We start from the raw sequence: 20,999 nt of genomic DNA on the forward strand, positions 1-20,999 counted from the left end.
TTTTGACATATTTCTGACCACCGCGCGGAGTTGGGATAAGCCCTGGAGAACACTGAGGGCGACTGCGTCTGTGATTAGATGATCCTTGTACCTTTGGACATGGTATTTGGTTTGTCCTGTAGGGGTATCAGTTGAAGATTAACTTGTATGACCAACTTGAGACGTTTGGATGTGTGAACTATAATTTAGTTTTTCATTCAATTGAGACAAGGGTAATGGTGAAAATCCATGTGTAATGAAGTGCTTTAATTCTTCATCCGACTGCTTCAGAACGCATAGCCTGTGAAACAGTGTGAGGGGGTCAATAGTCACCTTTATATTGCCTACAGTCACAGTATTTATTTATTTATTTATTTATTCATACCAACGGTCAAACCAATACATAATATGACAAAACCTTTATAAGACTTAAGTTAAAAATAGACAATTTTTGAAGTAATTTAAGCCAACTTGAAGTAATATTCAATAAATAGATTACAATATGACAACAAATACCCCCGCCGCAGCAAACCTGCCGACTAAGCGAATTTCCATTTGTCTTAATTGATTTTCAATAAAATATATTTTAATAACATTAGGTTTAATGAGTATACCTAGGTTTGCTGCTACAAGGAAACTAATAAAGTGTGTTTTTTGTAAAATATTGATAGCTTAGTACAAAATAAATAAATTTGATCAAAATACAAAATATATCCATAAACAAGCAAACTACAACATTTGACAATATTCTCCATAAGAATAACATGGGAATTTTAAATTTACAATTTTTTAATTTTCTCCGTTACTATTACCCGAACAAAAATACTTTTATATACTAAATTAATTGTTTTTTTAAGCTCTTTAAAAAGGTCTAAAGAGAAATTGGGAAATTTTGTGTTTTGAGGGTCAAAAGTGAGAAAAACCTATTTTTACCCCATAAAATCCCCGTAAAGCCCCGTTCCCATTGTCCGATCATGCTGGTTCGCGAACTCATTCAAGTTTATCCCGCTTTACACCTTTAAACCAAATTTCATCAAAATTGGACAAAAATTACTCAAGTTATCGCGTTCACGGACGTATATACAGGGTGAGTTTCTACTGACCGTGTTAACTTCACCAGTAGGTTCTACTCACTAAAAGGAACAAAAAAGGTCCTGTAAACCCATGTCCGGTTTTCAACCGTTTGGCTGTAATAGGGGATTTTGTGTTTTTCTTATTTTATTAGACTTTGCTCCACAATTTATGTAATAAAAACTTAACCAATTACTTTAGAGAGTTATAGTTAAAATCATTGGAAAGAATATTAAATTTGCTATAAATTAAAGGTTTCATTCAACAATTATACCATTACATAGTCAACGTTATATCCAAAATAAAGTAAAAATGTCATTAAATTAATTAATTACGAAAATGTTCATGAGCCCACTTTGATACATAAACCTGCATTTATGCAATGTTGAAATGCATAAAAAACTTGGTCATTTAATAATCTTTCAAATGATATGCTATTCAATACTATTATTGATATAAACCAGTGAGAAATTACTAATAAACTACAATAAAACACGGTTTACAGATTTTGTTTTTGCACAGTTTTACTGTTGATAATAATTTCTGTATACTCCATGTTGTATTTTATTGAACAATCTGATAAGATTTATACATTATTTTAACTTTTAAATATTTATTAAAATTATCTGAATTAATAAAATGTATAAACTCAAGGTTTTTCACATTTTCAAAGGTGTAGTGTGTTTGATTCTTAAATGCATAAATGTATAATTAGTTTTACCTTGTGCTTGATTAAGTCAGCTTTTATTGATTTGTCATCTATAAGCTAGATAACTCAGCTGCTTAAACATACCTTGTTGAGTAATTTGCTGTTTTAACTTTATATTTCCAAGACAATTAAGAGTTTTTCAACATTTATTAAACTATGGAGCCTTTTACCAATCAAGAGTATACCAACATGATGAATACAGTAACTATTATTAACAGTAAAAACTGTGTCAAAACAAAATCTGTAAACCGTGTTTTATTGTAGTTTATTAGTAATTTCTCACTGGTTTATATCAATAATAGTATTGAATAGCATATCATTTGAAAGATTATTAAATGGCCAAGTTTTTTATGCATTTCAACATTGCATAGATGAAGGTTTATGTATCAAAGTGGGCTCATGAAAATTATCGTCATTAATTAATTTAATGACGTTTTTACTTTATTTTGGATGTAACGTGGACTATGTAATGGTATAGTTCTGGAATGAAACCTTTGATTTATAGCAAATTTAATATTCTTTCCAATGATTTTAACTATAACTCTCTAAAGTAATTGGTTAAGTTTTTATTACATAAATTGTGGAGCAAAGTCTAATAAAATAAGAAAAACACAAAATCCCCTATTACAGCCAAACGGTTGAAAATCGGACATGGGTTTATATGAACTTTTTTGTTCCTTTTAGTGAGTAGAACCTACTGGCGAAGTTAACACGGTCAGTAGAAACTCACCCTGTATATATACAGGGTGAGTTTCTACTGACCGTGTTAACTTCGCCAGTGGGTTCTACTCACTAAAAGGAACAAAAAAGTTTATGGGAAGGTATGTCCGAAAATCCATATTTACCCAGATATCCGCCATTTTGTTTTTTATACAAAAATATTTTTATCTGTGAAGTTTTTTATTCGATGATTATGAAACTTGATAAACATGTTACCATACACAAGACCTATAATAGAAAAAATAATAAAGTTGTTCCGATGGTAAATTTCAAAATGGCGGCCGTTTGAATTTTTCTAACTTAAATAACTCGAAAACGGCTAATTCTATGAAAAAATGTCAAGAATACTTTTTTTTAGCATTTTTAATTTCCTATCAAACGATACCAAGATCAAAAAGATCGGACAAAAGATAACTGAAATATAACGGGTTTTGTGTAAAAATAAGGCAAAGTTAGTCGGGGAACCCTTAATTTTTGCCTTATTTTTACACACAAACCTGTTTATTTCAGTTATCTTTTGTCCGATCTTTTTGATCTTGGTATCGTTTGATAGGAAATTAAAAATGCTAAAAAAAGTATTCTTGACATTTTTTCATAGAATTAGCCGTTTTCGAGTTATTTAAGTTAGAAAAATTCAAACGGCCGCCATTTTGAAATTTACAATCGGAACAACTTTATTATTTTTTCTATTATAGGTCTTGTGTATGGTAACATGTTTACCAAGTTTCATAATCATCGAATAAGAAATTTCACAGATAAAAATATGTTTGTATAAAAAACAAAATGGTGGATATCTGGGTAAATATGAATTTTCGGACATACCTTCCCATTAACTTTTTTGTTCCTTTTAGTGAGTAGAACCCACTGGTGAAGTTAACACGGTCAGTAGAAACTCACCCTGTATATACTAGTGGCCTGTAGGGGCCATAGCCCCTAATTTAGACTACAATAAAAAACCCATATATAAAAAGACAAATATTCTAAATATGTTTCTAAATTATCAATTTTATGTTACTTAAAATTAACAGTGTTTCTTGTTTTATATCTTGGTGTTCCTTCCGTTGGAGTCATATGTTAGTTGCTTCTAATGTGTCAGTGAAATAGCCTACAATTGTAAAATAATGATTAAATCAATAACACAACATATTACAAACGGAAACGTGCACACGGTTGGCCTGAGCCCGGAGAGCGACGAATCAGAGCTGAAATCGTACAGCCAAACATTGCACATCTTTTTTAGTTTAAAATTGAAGATTTGTTTTGTAATCTTACGAATTCTGTTATAGTTTCCATTTTGAGAACCAAATGTAAAGATTAAAATTATTATTAATTATTATGAAGGCAACTCCCATTTGGCGGTGGTAAGTCAGAAATACGTGGTGTTCTTAAAAGAATGCCGGGATTTCAAACGGTTGTTGCTCGGGGACTATTCAATATAATTAGACGATTTAAACGTCAAATTGAAGGGAAAAGAATAAAGTTTTTTTCTAATTCTTTCATACAATTCGGAATGATTTAATAACATTCAGATTTTCATCAATCTTATATGAGCGTAAAACTGGCAAAGTCTGACGCTTAGGGCGATCAGTGGGTTTATCTGATGTCTTGACTGAATATTTTTCGACACAAAGACTCTATATTTTATAGATAATATCATAAAGTGACAAATTTAGGTGTGTTGAACTGAAGACTTCGTCGGGCAACCGATTTTTTCGGGCCTCTGATGCAGAATTGTCGGATTTCTTTGTCTATGTCATCGATTGTTTTTAGCCGGCCAGGTTAATGTCTCTTCAAAACACTTCGGTGCCACGAAACCCATTAAACCAGCTTACAGTTTCGTTATCATCAAGTAGATTTAAATTTAGTTTAATTTAGCAATGGATGTAAACTCTGCGAACTACAGATTACAATGTGGGCCTTCTGTTGCGCCGTAAACGTCGTACTGGTGACTGGCATCAGGCGTATGAGTCACAATAGCAGCCTATCACCCCGCTCCTTTTTTACGCATGCCAAGGTCAAAGTTCCCTCCCTTGCTACACGGGAAACAAAACTTAGTTATAGTAGCTTCGATTTGACGTATATAACGTTTAGTTACTTTGAATAGTATCCAAGCAATTACCTTTTAAAATCCCGGCATTCTTTTAAAAACACCCTGTATAGGTATCTATGAATTTGTCCCTGAATTTTAAGACACTAAGGCCCATTTCCCGGAATCTCTTTTTGTGTAGCGGAAAGCGACGCAATACCCATTGCACTGTTGTATTGCCTTATGTTTTTTATGAAGTTCGAATCATGTAAAAACAGTTAGTTCGTCATTTACTTGTGGTTGTGGCATGTCCATTGTGGCAACATGCGTTGAAATGTCCATTTGTGGCCTCCTCTGCGAAGTGAAATGCACCACAATGCATGCAAGCTCTTTAAGATGACCTAGATTGTGAGAAACAACTCAATTCATTTTCCAGTGTTCTTCCAAAGACAGGTTGTAAAACAGCTTCTGGATTTCTTTCACATTTAGGCCCTACACAACATTCTCTTTTGCATTTCTTAAGTCTGTTGAATTCCTGGACACTCTTCCACGTCTTGCAGGTCTTCCCCTACCCTGTCTTGTTACGTCACTTATTATAAAAACGGAAAACAAAAAAAATTAAACACAATTCATTTTGAAACATTATTTACCAACATTGACTTTCGGAATAAATGTAAACATTGCAAATAAATAAGTAACAGCTGATAGAATGTAGACGTTTTTCAGTCCCCATGCATTTCTTATGGTGGATATTTTACGTTATATCTCGTTTTCTGATAACTTTATGGGAATTCTGCTATTTTTCCCGAGTCCCTGGGGTCAAGACCTTTAATTTAAGACCTCTCCCACTTTTCTGCGACTTACCAGACGTCCACAATTTTCTGATAAAAATTTGGTCTTACAGAATTATATATACCTATATATTTACATATATAAAAATTTTAACGAATGGTGTTTTTGGCCTTTTGGGACTTTAAAATGAAAAAGTAAATCGGTCCCGGGTCTAGGTCTTACCGTGCCACCTACGGTAATAGCTGCTTCCCTATAGGGAAATTCGCTAAAAGATATAGACATAACAAGATATAAGACATAACAAGATATAAGATTAACAAGATATAGACACAACAAGATATAAGATATAAAATATAACAAGATATAAGATATAACAAGCAACAACAGTATAAATAGGAAGTAATATAACAAAATATAATAAATAACAATATAAATATAAAATTTAACAATAGAGCATAACACGGACTAGAACAACAAAACAATATTGTGAATCTATGAGGAACGCATTGGGTATTGACATCGGAAGAAAGAGATACTACTTTATTCTTCCTTTTGTATCTCACTTATTCATATTTTTCTCATAAAACTCTCAACATCGCTTCATTGCCAATATCTCTAGCCATATGACAGTCGACAGTTTCCTTCCAACAATTCCACTGCTTAAGATTATTATAACATCAGTATTAGGGAAGGCGACTAAGTAACCAGTCACACAGCTTCTCTGTATTCGCTTCAACTCAAGTGACTCGTGAGGGTCTCATTTCTACATACTACTCAGTTGTATGTGCCTTAACATTGCAGTAGGCCTACTCCTCAACCTCAGCACTTAAATTCTACAGATAAATTATATCATTCCTACTGTCCATCGGGTGAGCACGGTATCAGCTATACCACGGTCCCGAGTCAAACCTACATAGATAGCTTTTAATTAGGAAAATGAGCACCTGCTCTATAGTCATGTCCGTCCAAACACCTGTCTAGAACTTTTCCGAACGCTCAATGAATGGTGAAGAACCCGTTGGTGGTAAATAACTTGTGTTTATTGAAATCCATCTTGTTTCCTAATTTCTACATATCCTGCAGGTACAGATTCGAAAACTTGGCATAAAAGAAGTAATATGTAGCATGGTAGAACGATAGCAAAGTTACGACCTGTTTTTACTGTTGCCTCTTCATTCTTTATATAAATCCCTCTTGATAGTATTAACATTTTAATTATAATAGATTTCTTCCATAAAAAATGGAAAAGAAAACTTATAATATGTTGTTGAAATGAAATAATTCTTTTTACATTCTTATTATGTTTCTTTTATAAAATTTTACCAAATTTAATAGCTTGAAACTTAAAATACAAGCATTTAGGGAATATTTTATGAACCTTGAAGAGGCATATCTCTAAATGTGTTAGGCCTATAATCACCATTTTGGTCCTAAATTGTGAGTAATTTAATGTAGTTTTAAAGTAATTATGGTTGTTTTAATGAAAAATAATGATAAAGTTATGCTTTAGGGTTAACGTTAGCCAAACTTTAAAAAAATTCAAAATTTGGTAATTTTAGCCGTTGTTCGCGGAGTCATATCTTGAAAACTATTAGGCCTGTAATACCAATTTTGGTCTTAAATGATAGGTAATTTAATGTACTTTAAAAATGGTTATGGTTGTTCTTTATGAAAAAGTGATGCTTCAGGGTCAAAATCAGAAAAATGTAAAAATAGTGCGAAATTCCACCGATTTTTCAGCTTTTTGGAGGTGATCCGGAAGGTCGTCGAGGTCGAAAATCTGGATTTAGCATCTCGGTACTATTACAAACAACATAAAAAAAAAGAAACCTACTACCCCATTTCATGCAAGGTAGACCCTGATTTTTATAACAAGTTTACTGGGTTACCTCTGTTATTCCCAAAAATAAATGATTAAAAATACGCAAAACAAGAAGCAAGATATTTATAAAAATTAGCAAAAAAAAGAGATGGGCTCGTAAGTTGTATTTTGGGCCTGCGGCGGTCAGATGAGTAACACTCGTAAGTCGGTGCCAATAGGTAATGAGATTTACTCTAGTATACCTGTAGTATGAACTTGTCCAAATACGATAATTTGTACAATACATTACTCTTATTAATTTACTGGTGTTCCAAACTAAAATGTATCCCTTCTACTTTCAAGATAGATTTCAATCCATGGTAAGATGTCCAAATACTTACTACATCACTGTGGTAGAAGACGTCACCACTTGCCAAATAGTTGGTTCTGCTAGCCTGGTTTTAGAGCAGAAGTTTATTCACAAATGTGCTTTGGTAAGTGATACATTATATATAGGTTGATACATCTCAAACATAGATTCTAAAACTGCAGTTGTTAGACAAAACACTATTTGACTTATCAGTACATTTGTTGTAATTTTTTTGGTAATAAAAAAATAAAATGCTGTTAGATTCTGTTGCTTTTAAAACTGTTTTATTATTTCTAATATTGATAGGTACTGAATGAATTTGGTTTTTTATACATACATACACACCCTTGTTGTTCTATCTACTCTCCAAATTAAGAGCAATCCCCGCATCCTATCCTAACTTTCGTTTGAGCACACTGAATAGTATGTTTATATAAATTGTTCCTCTTTTCAGTTGGATTGCTCTACCATTGGGCTTTATAATACAAACTATTAACTGCATTTTTAACTTAACCCTACAACACTCCAACTCAAATTCTGTTATCTTGTGTTGCGTATTCAATTTTCTAGCTCTGTTTTCTTTCTTCCTTTCGGCTCTAGTTTTTGCTAACTCTAGCTTAACTACCCAATTCTGGTCATCTTCTCTATGTAACCCTAAGACATTGCTCCAAAATCTAACATTCCTTTTATTTAGATGCAGTTCGTTTGGGGTGAAACCTGTAGTTTCGTTTCGTACTTCATTTAGAAACTCATTAATTATGCTGATGTACTCAGGCCAAGTTTTCTGATTATTGTGGCAATAACTTCTTAAGCATCGCTTTGTCTCTTTTATTATACGCTCTGCTAAGTTGGGTTGTGGATGTCTAATTGGGGAAAACACTGGAGTAATGCCTTCTACCTTTAATTTGTTTAGCCAGAGCTTGCTATGAAACTGTGTAGCATTGTCACTTTGTATTTTCTTTGGTTTTCCATAATTAGGGACGTATTCTAAAAATATTTTGTTTAGTGCAATCTGACTAGTTGCTCTTTTAGTAGGAAATAGTTTAGTAAATTTTGTAAACACATCAACTACAACAAACACATATTGTAAGCCAGATCTTCCCATTGGTAAAGGTCCTAGAAAGTCTACGGCCAAAAGTTCGTTCTTTTCAGTCACACTGACACCACTTGTTTCTCCAAAGTTAGTTTTATTATTTGACTTGCATTTTTGGCATGTTTCACATCGCTTTAATATAACTCTGATTTTCCTGGTCATATTCTTGAATATAAAGCTCTCATTTAAGATTTGGTAACACTTCTGAGGACCACAATGTAAATAATAAAAGTGACAACTCCATATCAAACTTTCTACTAACACTTCTGGTATTACAACCTTCCATACATCATTGTTGTTTTTCTTTAGTAAAAGTCCATCTTCTATTTCATAATTTAACAAAGGTTTTGGTAAAACTTCACCATCCTTCTCTCTTAACTTTTGTTGTATTATGTTGTTATATTGTGGGTCCAAATGTTGATGTTCTTTTAAATTTTCTAAGTCTAACATGGTTTGAGTATTTGCTTGTCTTTTCACAGTTGCAACCACTATTTTTGGTTCATCATCACCATTTCTTTCCTGTGACATATCACTTTTACAGTAGCGGCTTAAAGAATCTGCCACTATATTATCTTTACCCGGACATCCCTCTATTGTGTATTGGTATTCTTGTAAAGCAAGGACCCATCTAGTTAATCGTGAATTGAGCAATTTGCAAGTTTTTATGAAAGTTAATGCCTTATGGTCGGTTATTATGCGCACCTTAGCTCCCATCACAATCTGTCTGGTCTTCTGAAGACAGAAAAGTATGGACAGAAAATCCTTTTCAGTAGTAAATAAATTTAGCTCATGTCCCCTCAGAACTCGACTCAAGAAAGCGATAGCCCCTTTTGTTCCATCGTCCTTTATCTGGTATAGGTGTCCACCAATAGCTTTATCTGATGCATCACATTGTAATATAAATTCTTTATTCAAATCTGGGTGAATTAAGGTATTTGTTTTTAAGAATAGTTCCTTAGTGTTTTCAAAAGCTTCCTGTTCTTTACTTGTCCAAATAAATTTATTTTTCTTTGAAGTTAAGGCCAGAAGTGGTTGTAATGTTTCTGAGTACTTCTCGACAAATCTGTTATAATAATTTATTGTGCCTAAGAATCCTCTAAGTTCTTTCTGATTTCTTGGTGTTCTTAAATTCAAAATTGCTTCAGTTTTTCTTGGGTCTGCCTCCAATCCTTCACCTGTTACTATATATCCTAGAAATGGGACTTTATCTCTACAGAACAATGATTTTTCAAATTTTATTGTCATGTTAGCTCTCTTCAGCTTAAGGAAAATAGTTTCTAAGTGCTTTAAATGAGTTTCAAAATCAGGTGAGTAGCAAAGAATGTCATCTGCGTAAACCATGGTAAAATCATCTACCTCATCGTCTAATACAAAACTTAGAGCACGGACCAAAGCCGCAGAAGAAGTATTCAAACCGAATGGAGTAACACAGTACTGGTAAGTTTTACCCATAAATTGAAATGCTGTATACTTTCTTGATTCTAGTGCTAGCTCAATTTGCCAAAATGCACTAGACAGATCTAAAGTGGTTAACCATTTTGTTTTTCTTCCTTTGAATAACAGTTCGTTTATGCCTCTATTACATTCATAGTCTGGGGTAATAATTTCATTTATTCTCCTAGCATCTAAACATACTCTCACTTCTCCAGATTTTTTCATAACTGGTACAATGGGATTTATATATGGACTATCACATCTTTCTATGATTCCATCTTCTTCCATTCTAGCTATTTCCTTTTTTACAGAATCTAGATATTTGTATGGGATTGGGTAAGTTTGTTGCTTAAATGCTTTGTCGTGTTTCACCTTAATCTCATGTTTATATTTTGTGCAACGGCCAGGTTGGTCGGAAAATACTTCATTGTACCTTGAAAACAGTTCGGTTAACTTGTCTTTCTGTTCACTAGTTAAGTTTTCCTGAGTATTTATACTTGTCATCATGATTTCGTTATTTTTAGCTGTGTTTTTCTTAGTTTCTATTTCATCCCAATCTTTGTAAAGCTTGTCATTGTTATGTATTAATTTGCACTCGATAACTTTACTACTGACCTCCTCTAAATTTACAGATATGCTTTGATTCCCATGGTAAATTGATATCTTATTTCTTCCAAAGTCAAGGTTCATATTCAACTCTTTGATTGTATCCATTCCAAGTATAATTTCTCTTATTAGTCTTGGTATTACTAAGCATTGGAGCATAACAGTTGTATTTAAAATTGTGGCTTCAAGTAAAACTATTTTATTTATACGTTTACTTTTCTGACCTGTAGCAGTAGTAATATTTACGTTTGTTAGAGGTAATTGACCTATTATACTAATCTTATCTTGGTTTGCTTCCAACCATTCAGTTTGTACACAAGTTACGTTACTACCAGAGTCAATCAGTGCATTAATTTCTATGTTCTGTAATTTCAATTTTATTTCAGGACATCTTACAATTTTACTATTTAGATTTTCAGGGACTTCTAAATCTTCTGTTAATAGAAATTCTCTATCACAATATACATTTCCTATTAATATTTTTTCAAAGTTAGTATTCTTTATGTCTGGTTCTTTTTCAGTTTTTATTTGAATTTCGGGCGGTGTGGTTATGTTGTGCACCGAGGCTTCTACACATTCTCTTAGATTTCCTAACAGTTTTGTGTTGGGGCCCGATTCTCTGAAAGTCTCGGTGCTTTCTCGTTTAAAGGCACTGGTTGAGAATTTCCCTGGTACACCATAGAGCATACTCTTCTTTGCTCCTCACTAGGATATCTATATGGCTCCTTTTGTGGATAGTTAGGTCTTGTTTCCTTATTTCTCGGTCTGTAGTTTGGTCTTTCGCCATTGATGTTATCTTTGTGTGCTTGTGGCCTATCATATCTATGGTGATAGTTTTGTTCTGTTCGGTTTCTGTTGTTGTATCTGTCTCGACGTTCTATCTCTTGTCTGTAGTCTTCATTTCCTACGAGGTGTGTTTTACTGCGTTGTTGATTGTAGTTTTGGTTTGACTTAGAGCTGTTATTTTGAAATTTTAAGCTTTTATTTTTCTCTTCGTTGTCCTCACGGTCTAACAATTTTTCCATAGCACTGATAGTGGTTATGCCCTGGACACTACAAGCATCCTGAATCTTTCGTCCAAAATGACCTGACAACAAGCTTATTATTTCCTCCTCGTCCAAAGTATTGGCTGACATCGAACGTAAGAGAACCGCCTTTTCCATAAAGTATTCGGTACGACTTAATCTACCTCCTGGCCTATACTCTTCCATCTCTATTCTCTGTTTTAATCCACGTTGAGTCTCCTTACTCCAGTATTTATTTATGAACGCTTTTTCAAAGTCGTCAATGTTCCCTATACTATCCTTTATGATTTGCCACCAAGAAGCTGCGGTACCAATAAAAATTCCTTCAAGTACTTCCTTTAGATCAGAATCCTCGACTCCTATCATGTTAGTTCGTTTTTTCTCTTCACGACTAAGGTATGCTTTTAGTTTGTTTAGAAATATCATTGGGTTTGTTTGTCGTCCGTCAAATTGCAAGTGTTTTAACGACTGTTCTGGGGACCCTTGGTATGTGATAATTATTTCCTTACTGTTTGTAGCCTCAATATACCTTTCTTTTGATTTTTGTTCCCTAATGGTGTCATTAGTGATTCCTATTAAGTCACTTTTTATTGTCTCTATCATTTGTGCTACGTTAGCATTCTGGGATTCGACAAGTTCTTCCACCCGGCGCATAATTTTTATCTCCCTTAGTTCACCTTCTGATTTTACCCTCCTTAAATCATCATCAATATAATTTATTTTTTGATCAATTGTGTAAGTTACCTTTTCCAATTGGTTTTCTACCTGTCTCTTTAATAGTTCAATTGTTCTATCTATGGTAAAGCTAAGTTCATATTTAGTCTCATCTACTTTTGCATTTAGTTTTTTAATCTCATCTCTAGTTTCCCTCATTTCGCCTCTCATTTCATTTAGTATTAACAAGATCTTGTCCATAGTTATAGTTTGAGATTGGGATGGTTTACTGTCGTTTTCTCTGTTTGATGGTGTTTTTTCTGTTATTCTTTGTGTTTTATTTATCGTCCCATCTGTCCCCTCTATTTGTAAGATCTCACTGCTAGTGCTGTCACTATCGTGGATTGAATTTTCATAGTTTGGGTGTGTTTCCTGACCTATAATTTCGCTAGGTTTTTGTGTGATGGTTTGATTTTCCTCTGGATTTCGTCTTGTTAAAAATTCAAAAGCTTCATTACTTTCTAATAATTTATTACTCGGTTTGATACTCGAACGCAAGTTATACTGACTGGTGTTGTCTTCCATTATTATATATAAACCTATTTATCAGATTCTAGACATTCAAAGTATGTATTTTAGTTAGTTTAATCAAGGTACTACGTTGGTTAATCAGCTGCTACGTTGGGCGCCATTTTACAACACTCCAACTCAAAATATTGGTTATTTTGGTTACCCTAGCTATTTTTTGTAGAGCAATGAGCTACCTTCAGGGAGAGGTTCTTTGCCAGCCGATTTAATGAGTGGGGTTGTTTCTAATCAAAGCTTATATTGTATTCTCTTTATTTTTATCTAGAGAGATGAGAGCGTGTCCCTACAATAATAAGTCAAGAGTTTATGCTGTAACAATTAAATATTTATTCAACAAATCTATTAAATCTAACATTCAGTCTTATTAAATAATTATCACAGTGATCTTTCTCACTTAACAATTCGCAAATATTTAACAATTCATAAATATTTAACTTGAAATTGAAAAAAAAATCTACTTTAAATTATATCACAAAATATTAATGACTCAAGAATTCCCTAACTCGCAATAATGTAACCCCTGAGAAAGAAATTTAATTTTGTTAATAAAGAAAACCTAATCTGTAGTTTAAGTTGCCAACTTTCAGCTCTTACCAACTCCAGCACAAAGCCGAGTGTAGTGTTTGCCGAATGTAGCTTTGAGGACTCTACTCTTCCAGCTAAAAAGCCGAGTTAATAAGAGAGAAGTCTTCTCTCTTTCAAAAATCCCGCCCTGCCATGATACCGGAGTACGTACCGCGCAGAAAAAACTATATGACGTAATGTGATTGTTTTACTTCCTCTCACTCAATTCTCAAACCGGGCCGGGTGCCGATGTCTGTCAAATGTCATGTCCTGGAGGTTATGTTAGTGATGATTGTAAATAGGCATCCGTATAAAGTTATTCTTAATATGAATTTAAACAATCTTACAGTAATTAAAACAAATCACAGTTATAGGATAATTTAAATAAAAGAATGATTAGTCGGAGTCTAATTTAATTATGGCCTTTGATGAAAGTAAAAGTTGTATCGGCAGACGTTATGATATCGAAACGGTAAGTGTTCGTATTGTAGGTTATCTCAACTTAGTCAATAATGAAATTTGACTTAAATCTGCTATTAATTAGAGAGGTATTTATTAGAATTTTATTTATTATTACCTTGAAATTACAAAGCATCAAGAGGATCGGTGTTTATTGCAACTGTGCAACAACCTAGGCTATTTGGAATAACGTCTTTCATTGGTTATTGTTTGAGCCTATTAGAAAGCTTGATAGTAATCTAAATTTGGTTAATTGAGTAGGCCTATTATATTATTATTACGGCGGTAAATTTTGGTAACGTCGTAACCCTACCTTTTTATTAGTGGTCACAAAAATATAGAAAAGTATTTGTTTTTAATATAATTTACAATTTATTAACTGTTCAACTGAGTCTCATTTACATTATCAAAATCAGCTGGATAAGGGAAAGGGTTGTTAGATAACAGACGAAAAATTTTCAAAATCATTGTTAAGTTCCTCCGTTTTTACACTTTAAGTTTATTTAGTGTCAAACCCACTAGCCTTTTCCGTTTACTAATATGTTAGGGGTGGCAGAGAGTTTTACGAGTATGAGGAGGGCAGTTTAGGGGTTGTTGGATTATCAATTATCAATTATTTAAGATGGGGACGCCACTATGTGCGTATTTTACTCAAATATGAGTGAAGGATGAGTGTAGGATGAGTGGCGCAATCTTGTAGTCTTATTAGTGACTAAGGCCGACATGTTCCTTAGACACAGCTGTTAATTAATAGCCCATACGGCATACAGCTAATGGCAACTAAGGGACCTACAGTTTATAGTGGAATCCGAACCACATTTTTTCCTTGTAATTTACGAATTGGTCTAATTATCAGGACGTACCTGCCATTGTGTGCAATCATGCCACATTGAAATAGCATTCAATATCCTGGTAACCGATCGTCCACATGAAGGGTCGAGAGCTAAAGATTGGATTATCGAGACTACTGTATTTATCAACCATGCCACTCACCAGTAATGAATAACATTTTATCTTATACAATCTACACACATACAAATGGTAATTAAAATATTAATTCATGGGAAATAAATCCCAGTAAGAAATTTTATACAAGCTTATTTTTACAAAAATCAAAGAAGTTAATTATACTTGGTACAATACATCTTAAGCTATTACCTGCTCCATTGCTACTGATGTATAAATGAAATCACCTGTGTCAATTAAAAGGTGTGGTCCGACATTCTCAAAGTTCAAGTTATTTTGAATTTAGTTTACCCAGTAATGTGTAAATGAATTGGTATTATTGGTGTTTCAGAGAGGAAGAGTGGAAGATGTTGTTGTAAGTGACCAATACAGAGGGAAGCAACTGGGAAAGCTGTAAGTGGTTAAAAAAAAAATGGACCTACCAGCAGTTTAGCATACTTATACTTTTTATTCTGAAAAATAAAACCATCAGCATGCTATATTAATTATACGTTTCCCCTTAACTGAGATGTTGCCTTTACCGCAACACATTCTTAAGTGGTACATATTACTGGTGGTGGGGATGAGATTCTGCCTGAATCATATTACTGGTGGTTGGGGATGAGATGCTGCCTGAATCATATTACTGGTGGTTGGGGATGAGATGCTGCCTGAATCATATTACTGGTGGTTGGGGATGAGATGCTGCCTGAATCATATTACTGGTGGTTGGGGATGAGATGCTGCCTGAATCACATTACTGGTGGTTGGGGATGAGATGCTGCCTGAATCACATTACTGGTGGTTGGGGATTAGATTCTGCCTGAATCATATTACTGGTGGTTGGGGATGAGATGCTGCCTGAATCATATTACTGGTGGTTGGGGATGAGATGCTGCCTGAATCATATTACTGGTGGTTGGGGATGAGATTCTGCCTGAATCATATTACTGGTGGTTGGGGATGAGATGCTGCCTGAATCACATTACTGGTGGTTGGGGATGAGATGCTGCCTGAATCACATTACTGGTGGTTGGGGATGAGATTCTGCCTGAATCACATTACTGGTGGTTGGGGATGAGATGCTGCCTGAATCACATTACTGGTGGTTGGGGATGAGATTCTGCCTGAATCATATTACTGGTGGTTGGGGATGAGATGCTGCCTGAATCACATTACTGGTGGTTGGGGATGAGATGCTGCCTGAATCACATTACCGGTGGTTGAGGATGAGATTCTGCCTGAATCATATTACTGGTGGTTGGGGATGAGATGCTGCCTGAATCATATTACTGGTGGTGGGGATGAGATGCTGCCTGAATCACATTACTGGTGGTGGGGATGAGATGCTGTTGAAATCAAAAAGATAGAGAAGTTAAAACCAAACTAGTCCACCTGAACTATAGAAAACCGAAATTGAGCAATTATCAAGTACCGGTATTACAGCAGTTATTTTAAAACTAATCTATTCTATATATAATTCAGTTTTAAAAATCTTCGTACAACTTAATCTAGAGTTCTACTGAACCGATTTTTTCAATTAATGGGTCGTTGAAAAGCTTAATTCGTGTAGATTTGCAAATGATTATGAAAGTTTGTTTTTGTCATGATTTATGGTGAAAAATTAAAAAAAACATTTTTCCATAAGAAATACATTGAAAACTATGTTTTTCACACTTTTTATTTGTGTGTGACTTTTGGCTGCCTTTTTTGAGTATTTCGAAGAAGTGCATGGTATCAATTTGTAGGAAATTGTATTCTCTTTCAAAATATAACCTTCCTCTTTGGCCGATTTCACTCACCGTTTAAAAGTTATTTGCGAAAAGCTAAGCAACCTCCAAAATTATAGTAATGAGAAAATACTGAGTTAGGGATATTTTTTTTAACTTTGTACAACTAAATCTAGACTTCTACTAGATCGATTTTGTTAATTAATGAGTCATTGGCAAGCCTAATTTATGTAGATTTGCAAATAATTATGAAAGTGTGATTTTATTAAATACTAGTGGTCGTCCAGTGGTTGAAAAATCGACCAGAAACATGTAATATACACGTATTGACTATTGGATACTGAAATAGACTTCCCATCTATATGGACTAGCCGTCGCAATTTTTTTTTTTTAACATGTACTTGTGTGAGCCAGTTACCGAATGCGTGTCTTAAATTCTATTTCCCATCTTATTTTTTGTTGCTGACAAAGTTGATGGGTCATACCAGATGCTATAGCTCATAATAAGTCATTCGATGAGTTTAACTTGGTGAAAAACATTGTGTATTCGGCAGAAATTAGTCATTTAGATCAGCGCAATCAGTTGGTGGCTCACATCAACTACGAAGAATTTAAAGAAAACAAACTGGTGACAACTTTAACATGGGAATGGAATGTAAAGGTACAGGCTCCTCTATTTTCACCCCACGCTGTAAATAAAACATGTAATTGTAATTTCTTCCATTTGTTTTGATTTTCTGTTTATATTTCGTTGTTATTTCGTCACCAGCATGGCAACCCATAAAGCCCATGTTATTTTCTTAAAATTTCAAATCCATTTTTTATGCCTATATTTGAGCCTATTTTAATTTTGAAAGGGATTCTGCACTTCTACAGGAAAATATCTTTCCAACGGTATACGTAGATTTTCCCTGCGATGCACACGAGCTGAGGAAAAAGGTTTTAAAGAAACATGCTTGCCTATTAATATATAGATTTGTGGTAAAAAAGTAAAAATAAACGGTATCAGCATTCTGACACATACTTTCTCCCATAAGTTTGTCAACAACCTTTATCATGTATAAGCGGTGAGTGTAAATATACGGAAATGGGATTTGTACAATTTTGTTCAGAATTTAAAGGACTATAACATACTAAATTAATAACATGATTTACAATAACTTTTGAACCGTATTTTTTTTCAGAAATGGGATTTGTACCATTTTCTTCAGAATATAAAGGGCTATAACATACTAATTTTTTATCAAAATCGGGCCATTTTTGGGAAAATCCTATTTTCCATTATTTTATGGTGTTTTATGGGAAAGTAACATAATTTACAATAACTTTTTAACCGTAATTTTTACAGAAATGGGATTTGTACCATTTTGTTCACAATTTAAAGGGCTACAACATACTAAATTTTTATCAAAATCGTACAGGCCATTTTTTAGAAAATCCAATTATTCCGGTTTTTACTTTCTCCCCCTATACCATAGTATATGGAGAAAGTATTGTTTTCGTCAAAATTTTCGAGTTTGAGTTTTGAGTGGATATATTCGTTTTGGGTCCCCCTGGACCCAAAAAAGTGGTTTTCGAAGTGATGTCTGTGTGTATGTGTGTGTGTGTGAGTGTGCGTACGTTTGCATATAATTGTCGGGACACACGCCTGCATACGGCCAGACAGTCGGGCTAACACACGGTTGTCGGGACTCACACACGTCCCGACAAGCAAAGAATGCCTGAAACGTTGTAATCGGGTCCCAGAAACACTTAGAAAATTTTGTTTTAAATGTCCCGACAGTCAATGTACAGTGATGTCTATCTTAGTCGGGTCCCATATCCCACACATACGGTGGCGCGGCAGTGGTGATTTGCGGAACTAATGAAGTGTGTGGTTGTCCCGACATTCACTTCAAATGCAGGTTTCATGTTGAAGAGATGCAATGTTGCCAGTTCGAAGTTCCAACCGTTTTTTGCATCATCTAGTGCTGACTGCTGGTGGTCGTGTCGTGGAGTGGAGTGGACTTGACCTTGCATGTTGCGGTTGCTCCTCTGACTTATACAGCGTTGTAGTTGGAGCTGTTGTCTGCCTAATGGCAATATATTTTCTTCTACTGTAGTAACTGACCGCAAAAACGTCGACGATAACACTGTAACCATGAGACATGTTGACGTTGGTACCATGACCGCAAAACATGTTGACGATAATGCCATGACCGGCGACATAACCGAGACGTGTTGACAATGGCATCGTAACCGCAAAACATGTCAATGATCACGCCACGACCGTGAGAAATGTTGACGATGGTGCCACAACCGTGAGACATGATGACGATCGCGCCATGAGCGTAGGCAGTGAGGGACATGTTGACGATGGTGCCACGCCCGTGAGACATGTTGACGATGGTACCACAACCATGAGACATGTTGACGATCGCACCATGAGCGTGGGCAGCGGGAGATATGTTTGCGATGGTGCCGTGAACGCGGGAAATGATGATGGCACCAAGCTCACAAGCGATGGTGCTTTGGGGACATGTTGACGATCCGGTTGCGAGCGTGGGGTGTGTTGTGGGCATAGATCTCTATATAATACAGAGTTGTTGTATTATATAGAGATCTATGGTTGTAGATCAGGCGCCAAGATTGCGAGATGTGTTGTTGACTGCTGAGACACCTGGACAACTGAATATAGCGCCGCGAACATGGTCACGGTGGCTCCGTCATCACGGGAGATCTTCACAATGATGTCACAATTGAGGATTAAAGTCATGCAAAAATAATGACATTGTGATAGGCAGATGTTAAAATATTTAGGATTGGGCCTGCAAAAACTCTTCTGCTTTTTTACAAGTAACCATATATCAGGCCTTAAGACTTTACTCAAGTTTTTTTATGTAGTAGTATTCGTGTCGTATTCACGTTAAATGTCTGTATAAGGTTAGCATGTGTTGTTTTATAATTAGATTGATGTTTCATAGTTAATTGAACCAAAAATTAAATTTGTTTAGTCAACAACAGATTTTGTTACTTGTTTAATTTTTACACAGAATTGTTTTTTAGTACGATGCTTGTTTTCAATATTATTGCTATCTGCAATAATATTTAACCAAGTTGTTTTACCCCAAAAATCGGGAAGGAAATAAAAACCACGTCCCGAAGTAAAAATAAAAAAAAACTCAATACTGAAATAAAATGTAAACAGTTAGTTGTGAATACAATTTAGCATTTTAAAGAACAGACGACTGAACAGCTGTTTCAAGATGGCTGACTATTGATTACTGATTTGGAGAATTGGTAGAGCAACTAGAATAATAAATAAGTACCAGGGTACTGAGCTTTGCTCGGGGAAATCATTACTATATCCTCAGAGAAGGCTTTGGTTTATGTAATTTATACTTATCTTAATTTACAGACTATTTTATTTCCAGCGGTAAACACAGCTGGAAAACGCAACAGACTACAACAATGCTATGCTGACGACGAGCTGACGACGAAGCTACCTCCCCCCTCCTCAGTGCGTATAAACACGGCATTGATGTATATAGTCTAACTGGATCGCGTTCTGGCACAAGAAATTCGAGATAACGCGCTGAAAACGACTAAATGCGGAGTGGAAGTCAGAACAATGGCGGAACCACAGAAAACATACTACTATAACCCAGAATGCCAACCGCATGGTAAAAAGCATTAAGTGTTTTGAGAGAGCTTTGCCTGTCAATCGCAGGCAGCGCCACCAGCGTTGCTATGCTGAGTGCATGGCAACGCTGGTGGCGCTGCCTGCGATTGACAGGCAAAGCTCTCTCAAAACACTTAATGCTTTTTACCATGCGGTTGGCATTCTGGGTTATAGTAGTATGTTTTCTGTGGCGGAACTCACATTGACTGTTTGGAACCATGTTGGTGTGCATCGAAGAGTGTAAAAGCAATCGTAGCGCGACGTGGTGTCGATTTCAGGAAGCTCTTGCACTTGCACACTTTGGTAAAAAGCAGTAAAGTGAGGTCCGACCTATTTCGAGTTATTTCGGGTATTTCCATGATGCCGAAGTCATCAGGACAACGAATCAGAGGCTTTCTCAATCCGAGCTCCGGGGGGTCGGAGCTCACATTGAAAACGGAGCTCACGTTGTTGGTGTGTATCCATACATCGGACCTCACAATGTATTATTCCCCAACACACACACACAGTTACACACAGACATCACTTCGAAAACTACTTTTTTGGGTCCAGGGGACCCAAAACGAATATATCCACTTGAAAATTTTGACGTAAACAATACTTTCTCCATATACTATGGTATAGGGGGAGAAAGTAATAACAAAAATACATGAAAAACTGCTTTTTTCAAGTTTCTGTTTCCAAGTTTCTATTTGTAGCCAGCTTTTGGCTGCCTTAATTATAAGTATTTTCAATAAATGCAGCGTAGTTATTTGTAGTAAATTTTATTATC

General features: G+C 35.0%; 1 protein-coding gene across 9 annotated transcripts in view; it reads left to right on the plus strand.

The window, feature by feature from the left end:
- LOC128982744 (probable glucosamine 6-phosphate N-acetyltransferase) overlaps nt 1-20,999 on the plus strand; it is a 143,046-nt gene that overhangs the window by 71,739 nt on the left and 50,308 nt on the right. For all 9 annotated transcript variants that reach the window (XR_008489717.1, XR_008489718.1, XM_054401688.1 and 6 more), the window contains 2 exons: nt 7,462-7,592; nt 15,189-15,250. Coding sequence is in view for 7 of the 9 variants with exons in the window: in XM_054401688.1 (XP_054257663.1) it covers nt 7,462-7,592; nt 15,189-15,250 (193 nt within the window). In the remaining 2 variants the exon portion in view is untranslated. The remainder of the gene's footprint in view (nt 1-7,461; nt 7,593-15,188; nt 15,251-20,999) is intronic.

This window comes from Macrosteles quadrilineatus, unplaced genomic scaffold (assembly GCF_028750875.1).
Source record: "Macrosteles quadrilineatus isolate MER2022 unplaced genomic scaffold, UCM_ALF_1.0 Scaffold_1__1_contigs__length_201487025, whole genome shotgun sequence".
In the NCBI taxonomy this organism is placed as follows: Eukaryota; Metazoa; Arthropoda; class Insecta; order Hemiptera; family Cicadellidae; genus Macrosteles; species Macrosteles quadrilineatus.